This window comes from Hemitrygon akajei, chromosome 8 (assembly GCF_048418815.1).
Source record: "Hemitrygon akajei chromosome 8, sHemAka1.3, whole genome shotgun sequence".
NCBI lineage: Eukaryota > Metazoa > Chordata > Chondrichthyes > Myliobatiformes > Dasyatidae > Hemitrygon > Hemitrygon akajei.
In genome coordinates, this window is record NC_133131.1 from 151,296,618 (window position 1) to 151,309,590 (window position 12,973).

The 12,973-nt window shown below is 40.0% G+C and overlaps 1 protein-coding gene across 1 annotated transcript in view; it reads right to left on the reverse strand.

The window, feature by feature from the left end:
* LOC140732544 (uncharacterized) overlaps positions 1-12,973 on the reverse strand; it is a 127,964-nt gene that overhangs the window by 81,463 nt on the left and 33,528 nt on the right. The window contains exons 4-5 of the mRNA XM_073055312.1: positions 12,762-12,833; positions 12,594-12,674 (exon numbers count right to left, since the gene is read on the reverse strand). Coding sequence (XP_072911413.1) covers positions 12,594-12,674; positions 12,762-12,833 — 153 coding nt within the window. The remainder of the gene's footprint in view (positions 1-12,593; positions 12,675-12,761; positions 12,834-12,973) is intronic.

Genomic DNA, 12,973 nt, shown 5'->3' on the forward strand with positions numbered 1-12,973 from the left:
AAATGGCCTATGAAAGGGTGGAATTTTAAGATGATTGGAAGAACATACCGGGGGGGGGGGGGGGTTGGTGTCAGAGGTTTGTTTTACAGCATGGTGGGTGCAAGGGACGCACTGCCGGAAGTGGTGGTAGAAGCAAATACATTATGGATACTTAAGAGACTCTTGGGTCAGCACATGAATAAAAGAAAATTTATGGATAAAATTTAATATATACAAGTGTGAGGCTTTGCACTTTGAGAGGACAAACCAGGGTAAGAATTACATTGTGAGTGGTAGGGCACTGCAGATGCATTAGAACAGAGGAACCTCAGATCTATAACTCCTTGAAAGTAGGGTTATAAAGAAAGCTTTTGGATCTGGTCTGCATAAATCCAAGTACCAAGTACAGGAGATGGGATGTTATGTTGAAGTTGTAAAAGACGTTGGTGAGGCCTAGTTTGGAGTATAGTGTGCAGTCCTGGTCATCTACCTACAGTTAAATTATCGATGAGACTGAAAATATACAGATAAAATTTACAAGGATGCTGCCAGGACTTGAGCACTTGAGTTACAGGGAAAGATTCAGACTTTATTCTCTACAGCGTAGGAGAGTGAGGGGAGATTTGATAGAGGTATACAAGATTATGAGGGGTACAGATAGGGTCAATCAAAGCAGGCTTTTTCCTCTGAGGTTGGCTGTGACTAGAACTAGAGGTTATATATTAAGACTGAAAAGTGAACTGTTTAACGGGACCCTGAGGGGAACTTACTCACTCAGAGGGAGGCGAGAGCGTGTTAAGAGCTGCCAAGGGAATTGGTGGAAGCAGATTCAATTTCAACATTTAAGAGAAATTTGGATAAGTACATGGATGGGAGGGATATGAAGGGCTTTTGTCCAGGTACAAGTTGATGGGACTAGACAGAATAATAGACTAAATGGATTGAAGGGCCTGTTTCTGTGTTGTAGGACATTGAACATAGAAGAATATAGCACAGGACCAGGCCATTCATCCCACAATGTTGTGCCAATCCAGCTAAAAAAAACAAATCAAAAACACCCAAACACTAATCTGTCCTACTACACCATACCCGTACCTTTCCATCTTCCTTACATCCACGTGCCTATCCGAACATCTCTTAAAAGCCTCTAATGTATCTGCCTCTATCACCATTCCAGGCATTCACAACTCTGAGTAAAAACTTACCCTTCACATTGCCTCTTGAACCTACCCCCTCTCATCTTCAATGCTTTGAAGTATGTGGTATTAGACATTTCAACCCCGGCAAACAGATACTCTCTGTCCACTCTATCTATGCCCCTTATAATCTTGTAAACCTCCAGCGCTCCAGAGAAAACAACCCAAGTTAATCCAGCCTCTCATGATAGTACACGCTCTTTAAACCAGGCTGCATCCTAGTAAACCTCTTTTGTGCCCTCTCTGAAGCCTCAACATCTTTCCTGTTGTGGGGTGACCAGAACTGTAGTGATCTATTACCCTAATAGTGGAGAGATATGGGGGAGGGAAGCATTAGTTTGATCTTAGAGTAAGTTGAATATTCAGCACATCATCGTTGCCCACAGGACTAGTACTATGCTGTACTGTTCTATGTTCCATTAATGTCTATACCATTAATATGGTGAACTCATAGCGCTCAAGCACAAGTTCCTATGGGAGACCATCTGTACATCCTGTTAACTGGAGTATCTGTACATTATCCCTATTCTACTGCTCAGGTTAATAGGTTTCACTGAATTCCACAAATTTCAACTTTAGCTGACTGTCTCTTATTTGGATTTTATCAAGTTTTAATCTGAATGTCCATATCAGTAATATCCAGACTTGCTCATTATTTTAGTTGCCACTTCATAAAAATAGAATCAGCTTCACCAAGCACGGCTTACACTTTACAACTCTTGCTTGCTGCATCCAATCAACTGTAAAATAGTATGTAGTCAAATATTCCATTTTCCATAAAAGACAATTACAGAATAGAGGGAGCATCAGAAGATCATAAATCAGAGCATCTACAAGGTTCAAGTCTACTTTGATTCCAATCCAAGTATGGGAATCATCAGCTCCCAAGGATATTTCACTCCTTACTGCAAACTTATGTTGATTTTGCTAAATCCCTGTCTCTATTTGAAATCTAATTTCATTGTAGTGTTCAATATGCTATTACCTTCTGAAATAAACTATGTTTTCTTTATTTTCATATCAGATCGTGAAGAAGTCCATGTCATTTTAACTCTTTTTCTCACAGTCTAAGTTTTCATATGTCAGTAAGTTTCTTTCCATATTCCCCATATGTAGCATTTTCTTGTAACTTAAAAAGTAAAAATTGTTTCTCTATTCCATTTTTGATCATTTCCAACATGTTCAGCATTTCACCCAGTTACAGATTTGCTCTGTCTCTTTCCCATTCCTTATAAGTCTAATTTAAATACAGCTATGAAATCAATCATTATATGGAAACTATTAAATAAATGTTTGCACCGGCTGTTAACTCTTTTGCGCTGGCTTAGTACTCATTAATAAACCTTATTTGGTCTCTTGCTGGTTCAAAGTGACAATTATCTTTACAGCGTTAGCCTGAATGTTTATCACAATTTATTAGAAGTTAAATCTTCACCCCAAAACAAAACCATATACCATCTCATCCCTGTGTTAACACAGTTTCCTGGATCTAAAAACTTAGTTAGCAAGATTTATAAATCACTGAACTCAAATTTAAATCAAACTTATGCACAAGTGCCTATCAAAAAAATCTTCAGAGTACCCACACAAGTTGAGAGGAGTCAATTAGAACTTCTATCATTAATATCAGTTTGTTCGTAGTGTCTAAGCCGAAAAGAAAGTAAGCTGATTTCCTAGTTTGTGAAAGTCTAATTCATTCTTTGAGCCATTTATATCCTCCACAGTAATGCATGAAGTGACAAATTCCTGAAGGCTACAGAATTCCACAGGATTCCTTCCATCTGTCTATCATAGCAATAGACAATAGGTGCAGAAGTAGACCATTCGGCCCTTCGAGCCTGCACCGCCATTTTGAGATCATGACTGATCAATTCCTATCAATACCCGGTTCCTGCCTTGTCCCCATATCCCTTGATTCCCCTATCCATAAGATACCTATCTAGCTCCTTCTTGAAAGCATCCAGAGAATTGGCCTCCACTACCTTCCGAGGCAGTGCATTCCAGACCCCCACAACTCTCTGGGAGAAGAAGTTTTTCCTTAAATCTGTCCTAAATGACCTACCCCTTATTCTCAAACCATGCCCTCTGGTACTGGACTCTCCCAGCATCTGGAACATATTTCCTGCCTCTATCTTGTCCAATCCCTTAATAATCAATCAGATCCCCTCTCAATCTCCTTAATTCCAGCGTGTACAAGCCCAGTCTCTCTAACCTCTCTGCGTAACACAGTCCGGACATCCCAGGAATTAACCTTGTGAATCTACGCTGCACTTCCTGTACAGCCAGGATGTCCTTCCTTAACCCTGGAGACCAAAACTGTACACAATACTCCAGGTGTGGTCTCATCAGGGCCCTGTACAAATGCAAAAGGATTTCCTTGCTCTTGTACTCAATTCCCTTTGTAATAAAGGCCAACATTCCATTAGCCTTCTTCACTGCCTGCTGCACTTGCTCATTCACCTTCAGTGACTGATGAACAAGGACTCCGAGATCTCTTTGTATTACTCCCTTACCTAACTCTACACCGTTCAGATAATAATCTGCCTTCCTGTTCTTACTCCCATAGTGGATAACCTCGGCCCAATCCTATCACTGCTATCTAGATATGCCACTATTTCATCCTTAATAATGGACTCTAGCATCTTTCCCACCACCGATGTCAGGCTGACAGGTCGATAGTTCTCTGTTGATCTTTACATTATTTTTACAAGGTAACTGCATGAACATGACTATAACTCATGCTCTCAGTATTATTTACTTACTTATTCATTATTATGATTTTTTCTGTATTTGCAGTTTGTCTTTAGTATATTGTCAGTGCTTGTATCTGGTATACATTGACTCTGTTGTATTTCTTTGTACAGTGAATGCCTGCATGAAAATAAATCTCAGGGTAGTATATGGTGACATATACGTACTCCGATAATAAATTAATTTTGAACTTTGCTTTTCAACGAAACGTTTGTAATTATGAGAACTATATCCCCCTAAAACAATTATGTTATGTATGACCCCAATTAAGGTCGTGTGTAACAGCACTCATTCACTTAGGCTTAAAAAGGAACTAAAATTTATGAGTCATTAGTTCCATAAACACAATTACACAGCCTAGGAAACATTCTGTATATATAATGAACATGAAAAAATGTAGTCGTCTCCATCCTGATGAAGAGCCACAACATATCAAAGCAGCTTATGAGTATAACCAAGCTTAGGAGCTTATAATATAACCAAGAAAAAACTTAAGAACTACAACACTGCCTAACATGTTAGACTAACTGCTATGCAAAAGATTAACAGCAATATTCAGTAAAGTTACTCTGATTAATAACCATTGAGTATCTGGCTGAAAGATGTTGAGACTACAAATAAAATGACTTGAACGTGGATCTAATCTTACATTCCTGCGAGATTAAAAACTGATTTCTTCCTCCCACTATATGGTTTATAAAATAAGTTTGACATAGTATATACTTGTATAAAATCACATCCAATGGAAACATTCCTTAACTAATTACTACCTTAGGATCTGTAGCAATCAATGTGAAATGGCTGACAACACATACAGAATGTGAATTCATGCCTCGTTCCAGCACATCATCACACGATTTTTGCATGCAGTGCTACACTGTCAGAAATGTTGACTTTCAGACAAGGCTTTAAACTAAGTTCTTGCCTCCATCCTCATAGATTCAAATGATTCTACTGCACTCTGATGTAGGGATGCAGGAAGTTCTTTGAAGTATTAATTAATATTCTTTTTTAATGTTGATTCCCACAGTTGTTACAACAGTGAACATGTCATAAGGTGGTTCACCAATATACCCTCAATGGCCACATTATTGGGTGCAGGAATGGAACCCAGTGTTGTTTTCTACTACTGTAGCCCATCCACTTCAAGGATCAATATGGTGTGCATTCAGAAATATTCTTCTGCAGACACAGTTGTATTGCATCATTAGTTGAGTTACTGTCGCATTTGCTGTCAGCTTGAACCAGGTAGCTATTCTCCTCTGAACTCTCTCATTACCAAGGCATCTTCACCCACAGAACTGCCATTCATTTGATGTTGTTTGTTTGTTACACCATTCTCTGTAAACTCTAGAGACTTTTGTGCATGAAAATCCCAAGAGATCAGCAGTTTGAAATACAGTCGGCCTTCCTTATCAGCGGGGAATTGGTTCTGAGACCCCCCACCCCCACCCCGCGGATACCAAAAAACGAGGATGCTCAAGTTGGTGGACTTTAGGACCCAGCGGAGCTCTGGACCTTAGTTAACCTGTCTCAGTGTGGTGGACTTTAGGATCTGGCGGAGCTCAGGACCCGCCACCCGCAGTGTTTCTCTTCCAGAAAACAATCACAATTGAAAATAAAGTGGAAATAATAAAGCGATCGGAAAGAGGTGAAACACCATCGGTCATTGGAAAAGCGTTAGGCTACAGTCGGACAACGATTGGAACAATTTTAACAGATAAAGTGAGAATAATGGCGCATGTGAAGGCCCTGCCCCAATGAAATCTACAATTATTACTAAGCAACACAATGGTTTAATTATTGAAATACATACGTTTCTTAAGTGTTTTATATGCATAAAAAGGTAAAATATATACTATATACTAAGACAAACGTTTGACTAACTGGCGCTAAATAATACCGGATGTACCTGTTCTGACTTTCGGTTTCTTTTTTTTCGATTTCCGATCTGCGGTAACCTATGCACATCCTCCCGTATACTTTAAATAATCTCTAGATTACTTGTAATACCTAATACAATGTAACTGCTATGTAAATAGCTGTTATACTGTAATGTTTAGGGAATAATGACAAGAAAAAAAAGTCTGTACATGTTCAAACAACAAGTGCTGGAGAGGGAACTTCCGGGTTTTCCCGATCTGCGTTTGGTTGAATCTGCGCATGCGGAATCCGTGGATAAGGAGGGTCAACTGTACTCAAAGAACCTGTTTGGCACCAACAACTATTCCACAGTCAAAGTCACTTAGATCACATTTTTTCTCCATTCTGATAACAACAACTAAACCTTTTTAACACGTCTACACGCTTTTATGAATTGAGTTGTTGCCACATGACTGGCTGATTAGATATTTGCATTAACAAGGTGTACAGGCATACCTAATAAAGTGGACACTGAGTGTAATGATATCCTGGGTTTACCACAAACAGGGTACCTTTTCTGTTAGTTTCCTTGGTTGTGCTTTCTTAGAAGCCATTGAATTCTACTCAGCATTTTCTTTTCTCTATCAACATTTGCAACTTTCATTCCAAATTAGACAGTGATAAAGTCATATGATACAACTGACAAAGCACAGTTAAATTCAAATGGGATCACTCACTCTGTAACCAGTATTCAAAACTGCTATGAATTTACCTCAAGACAATATAAGATCCTTTTATCCAAAGTGATGTAACAATTAAGTTCTTATGATATCTTGTCCTGATCTCAGTATGATCAATGTGTGGTTCAAAGTCAAAACTGGATTCATCATATATTTATTTGTTTGTACATATTGATTTACTTAACCAAATTGTAGCTCTTGATTTTTGATAATTGAATTATCATTTTGGTGTCAAAAATGTACAGAAAATTCAAAATAACTTACACATGAATACATAATCATTAAGAGATTCTGCAAATACTGGAAATCCAGAGTAACACACACAAAATGCTGAAGGAACTCAGCAGGTCAGGCAGCATCTGTGACGAGGAATAAGCGATCGATGATCCGGGCCGAGACCTAATGAAGGATCTTGTTCCTGAAATGCCAACTGTTTATTCCCCTCCATAGATGCAGCCAGACCTGCTGAGTTCCTCTAGCCTAGGATTTTGTGTGTGTTACCATATGTAACCATTTTTTCAAAAGGCGACTTATAAAGACATTTCATCACATGTAGAGCTCTTGGATAAGGATAGCAGCAAGAAAGAAAATTGGTTAAGTGAAAGAAGACACCAAATAGTACTAAGTAGCTACCTTCGGACTGGAGTGAGCTACCCAGCACTCAAGAGGCTGATGCCAGAAGTATCGTCTTCCTTAAATATAGCAAAGGCTTAGATTTGCATATACAGCTCGGGATTTTTAAATTTACATATGAGACTAAAAATTAACAGAGGACGACAATAGTTGTCAACAAGAAGATACAGACAACCCACTGGGATGGGTAGATGAGGCTGATGTAATTTAACATAGAAAAATTCAGTGTGTAATTTAACGTGTGAACAAGGAGAGGTGAAATAAATTAGACTTAAGTGTCATAGAGCACTACAGCAGAGAAACAAGCCCTTTGGCCCATCTTGTCCATGCTGAACTAGTAATCTGCCCAGTCCCATCAACCTGCACCTAAACCATAGCCCTCCATACCTCTTCCATCCACGTACCTATCCAAATTTCCCTTAAATGTTGGAATTGAACCTCCATCCACCACTTCCACTGGCAGTTTGTTCTGCATTCTCACCACCGTCTGAATGAGAAGAAGCTCACCCTCACGTTCCCTTTTGAAGCAGGTGGGAGCCTCCAACTGCAGCAACAGTGAGGGATTGAAGATGACCTTGAAAACTCCTGCCAGATGGTTGGCATGGGTTCTCAGAGCCCTATCAGGTACACCCTCATGAAAGATGTTCTGACATTGGCATCCAAGACAAGCTCACCAGATGCTGCAAGGTGTGGTTCATTATCCCCTTCAAAGTGTGCATGAAAGGTATTGAGCTCATATGGAAGTGATGCATCACAGTCATTCATGATGTCAGGTTTCACTTTGTAGAAAGATATGGTCTGCAAACCCTGCCAGAGATTATGTGCATCAGGTTCCAATTCTAACTTCAAACTGAATTTTTTTTTCGCTCTTAAAATAACCTTCCGTAGGTCATACTTGGACTTCCTGTATAGATCTGGATCACTGGGCTTGAATGCCACAGACCTAGCCCTCAGCAGACTGTGAATCTCCTGGTTCTCCCACGGCTTTTGATTTGGGTATGTCTGGTATGTTAATGAAGGCACACACTCATCCACACAGATCTTGATTAGGTCAGTGACAATGGTGGCTGATTCATTTATATCCAAAGATGAACGTCTGACTCAAAGCAGTCCTGTAAGCACTCCTCCACCTTCCCTGACCATACCTTCTTGGTCCTCACCACTGGTGCTGTGGTCTTTACTCTCTGCCTATTTGCTGGGGGTAGAAATACAGTCAGGTGATCAGACTTTCCAAAGTACATACAGGGATGGGGCAGAGTAAGCATTCTTGATGGTGAAATAACAGTAATCAAATGCTTTGGCTCCTCTAGTTCCATAAGTGATATGTTGGTGTTAATTGTTCAGAGACTTCTTCAAGCTGTCCTGGTTGAACTTCCCCGCAATGATTGAGAAGGCATCAGAGAGTGCTGTCTTGTGACTGCTGATCATGGTACTCAGCTCCTCCAGTGCCTGCCTGATGTGGAATATGCACCGCTACCAGGACGATGGCAGAAAACTCCCTCGGCAGATAAAGACACTTAACTGCTAGATATTCCAGGTTGGGTGAACAGAACTGAAACAGTGTCGTCACATCTGCATATCACAATGATTTAATCGTGAAGCATATTCCTCTTTCTTTACCATTAAGAGACTCAACTAACCTACCATTGCGGAGAATCGTGAAGCCATCGGGTTGCAGCGCTGCATTCGAAATGGCAGAGGTGAGCCATGTTTCTGTGAAGCAAAGTACACAGCAGTCCCTGCTGTTCCTTTCGTATTGCAATCTTGTTAAGTGTCATAGTCACAGAAAAGAACAGCACAGAAATAGGCCCTTTGGCCCATCTAGTCCGTGCCAAAACCATTTAAACTGTCCACTCTCATTGACCTGTACCGGGACCACAGCCCTCCATCCGCCTACCATCCATGTACCTATCCAAACTTTGCTTAAGCATGACCACTAGTCATAGCCCCACCCAACATTTGTGGGAAAAGCCAGCTTGCATTTACATTCTGAGGTCTTCAGTTTTATTTTCCAGAGTCTATACATTCGCCCAGTAGAACAGTCGGGAGTGGGGAATCTATAGCCTGTCCATGTCAATCATAAATGTAGCCCAGCATGCCTTCCACACTTCTGTTTTCTTAAAAGGGAACTGCACCCGAGTCAGCCATCCAGGGACTGTTGATTTCGAGAATCAATCGATTTTTTAAAAATGTCTTAAAACAATGTTGCTTACTGAAGTACCTATGGCTGTGACTGTAGACTTCAGCTGTAGTAGTCTTAAGTGATAATATTTGATGATTCCCATCAAAGCTGCATGCAGAGTCGCCACTCATCAGCACTATCTTAAGAATTGCTAACGACATATTAAACATCTCAGCTAGAGCCGCTGCAATTTGTTCACCAGCCTCCCACAACATCCAAGGGATTTATCCACCCTACCTGTCCCCCAGACAGCCAACGCCTCCTCCTACGTAATCTATATACAGTCCAGAATCTCACTGCTGTTTTCCCTCACATCGATAAACTCTGTGTCCACCTCCCGAGTAAACATACATGCAAAAGAATCCATTTAAGATCTCCTTCATCTCTTTTTGCTCCAGGCATAGATGACCACTCCGATATTCAAGAGAACCAGTTTTGTCCCTTGCAATCCTTTTGTGCTTAATATACTTGTAGAGGTCATTGAGATCCCCCTTCACCTTGTCTACAAGAGCAACCTCTTGCTTTTTTGCCCCCCTGATTTCCTTCTTAAGCGTTTTCTTGCATATCTTATACTCCTCAAGAACCTCATTTGTTCTCTTCTGCCTGTACATGCGATGTACCTCCTTCTTCTTCTTCTTAAACAGGACCTCAATGATGAGAGGCATTGATCGAGTGGATAGTCAGAGGCTTTTTCCCAGGGCTGAAATGGTTGCCACAAGAGGACACAGGTTTAAGGTGCTGGGGAGTAGGTACAGAGGAGATGTCAGGGGTAAGTTTTTTACTCAGAGAGTGGTGAGTGCATGGAATGGGCTGCCAGCAACAGTGATGGAGGTGGATAAGACAGGGTCTTTTAAGAGGCTTTTAGATAGGTACATGGCGCAGAGTAAAATAGAGGGCTATGGGTAAGCCTAGTAATTTCTAAGGTAGGAACATGTTCGGCACAACTTTGTGGGCCAAAGGGCCTGAATTGTGCTGTAGGTTTTCTATGTTTCTATGTTTCAATCTCTCTCAAAAACCAAGGTTCCCTAAAACCGTTATTCTTGCCTTTTATTCTGACAGGAATATGCAAACACTGTACTCTCAAAATTTTACTTTTGAAGGCCTTCCACTTACCAAGCACACGTTTGCCTGAAAACAGCCTGTCCCAATCCACAGTTGCCAGGTCCTTTCTGATACCATCAAAATTGGCCTTTCTCCAACTTCACGTCCCATCACTGAACTGTTTCCACAACCTATAGGCTCACCTTCAAGGATTTTTCATCATACATTCGTGATACTAATTGCTTATTTTTTTCTTTTTATATTTGCACAATTTATTGTCTTTTGCACACTGGTTATCCACCATATTGGTGCAGTCTTCCATTGATTCTATTATGGTTATTGGATTTATTGAGTATGCCCACAAGAAAATGAATCTCAGGGCTGTACATGGTGACATGTATGTACTTTCATAATAAATTTACTTTGAACTTAGAATACCAACCCTAGGAGCAGACCTATACTTCTCCATAATTATATTGAAACCAGATTATGATCACCAGATGCAAGTGTTCCCCCACACAAACTGTTGTCACCTGCCCTGCCTCATTCCCTAATAAGAGATCTGGTATCACACTCTCACTCATTGGGACCTCTGTGTAACGTTTAAGAAAACTTTCCCAAGCACATTTAAGAAATTCTATCCCATCCAGCCCTTTTACATATAGGGGAGGGGGAAGGAGGAAAGGAAGGTTAGGAAAAAAGTAAGGAAAGAAAAAAGAAAGGGAAGTTAAATGGAAAAAAAATACCTCCAACCTCCTTCTCTTGTCATCAAAGCCTCTATGAGCCAAAGTCTGATCTCCCTACTTTCCTGAGTTCCAACTCACACCATAACCACTCTGCTTAAACCTAAAGCAACATACACAGTATGCTACAGGAACTCAACAGGTCAGGTAGCATCCATGGAAATGAATAAAATGTCAATGTTTCGGGCCGAGACCCTTCTTGCAATTAAATTTAATTACTTTTTATTGCCAAGAGCTTAATTATGCACACTCCAATGCTTCATCGTGATGTGCAGAACGTCCTGACTGTCCTTGCACATTTCTTCTGAAATTTTTCTCTTGCCACGCTCACTCCAACATCTCCAAGTGATGTGTGGCATGCAGAGCACAAGTCTTTGAGAAGGTACAAGAGAAATTCATCGAAATGATTCCAGAGAAGAGAAATATTAATTATATGGGAGGACTGGGAAAAGCTAGGGGTTTTTCTCTTGGAAAGCAGGATGGTAAGATGGGATCTAATGGAGGTAATTAAAATTTAAAAAGATCAGTTGGAGAGAAACACTTTGCAGAAGAGTCAAGAGCAAAAAAATGTGGAATGCATTGATTAGCAAAAAACAATCCAAATGCAAGATTTGGAGCTGGTATCTGGAATGTCGAGGAGCAGCAGCAGAAGGCAAACTTGATTATGCTGTTCAAAAAAGAACTGGATTAGAACCTTGAAAGGAAAAATATGGAAAATGTATCTCTAATACGAGAGTAGAATTGCTCTTACATAGAGACACCATGAACCTGATGGGCTATAGGTTTCTTTCCATGCTATAGTTTCTAGAATGCTGTAACTATCTTCATGCTGATAGAGAAAAAATTTTTTATGATGTGTTAAGAGATAACATAAATCATGGAAATATTTAACTTAATATCTCATGAAAACTAAAAAATTGAGAATACATTTGTAATCAATGCTCAGAAAGAGAATTACATATGTTAAATTCCCCAAAATGTCCTGTTAATGCTATGTTACCTCATGAAAGCATGGTTTACTACAGATGAGAGAAGAACAGGGGAGCTGATGCTGCCTCTAAAACCATATTCTTAGCTAAGTCACGCTTTTTAAAGAGATAATTGGTAAATGCCTCCATGGGAACCACAGTCTTCTAGGGTTTGGAGGCTTGAGACCTTCAATGACCCAGAGCTCTGTCGGGTAGAGTCAAGGGCTTGTGCTTTGGTTCCTGGTAGGGTCACCCTGCCAAACAGGTCAAAGGGTAGAGGCCAGACTAAGAGGGGTCCACCGGTCCTCCAGGTCTGACTGGTCAAAAAAAATTTGTTACGGGCACAGCAATGAAGAATCCTTCTTTATCTGTGTGTGATAGTATGGACAGACAGAGATGGAGGACCATCATTGCTGCCCTAAACACCAAATATGTAACGGGCAGTAAGTCAGTCATTGGTAAATGGCATAAAATACACAGTCTTAAAAATTACTTACAAGACTTTCAGAAAGCGTAATCCATGTTTTGTCCGAAAGAGATCCCTTTGAATTGCAAGCAACTTGTTGTTGCTTATATCACTTTGAAAGAAAAGATGTGCTTTAATATATAATGTTTCTATATCTTAATATGACTTAAATTTATTTTAATATTTTAATTAAACTTACATCAGTTCAATTTCCGGAGTAGGCTGGAAGATATAATCTGCAATAAACCTAATAGAATTATAAGATAAAAACCTGTAATATAAACAGAGAAGAAAAGTGAAATCATACATAAAATGTAGCCCTTTAGGTCAATGGATAAACAAAAAATACAATGGCCTGCAATTTCAGCCACTCAACTCCAAACATAGTGCCTTAAAGATGCATGTGAAAAT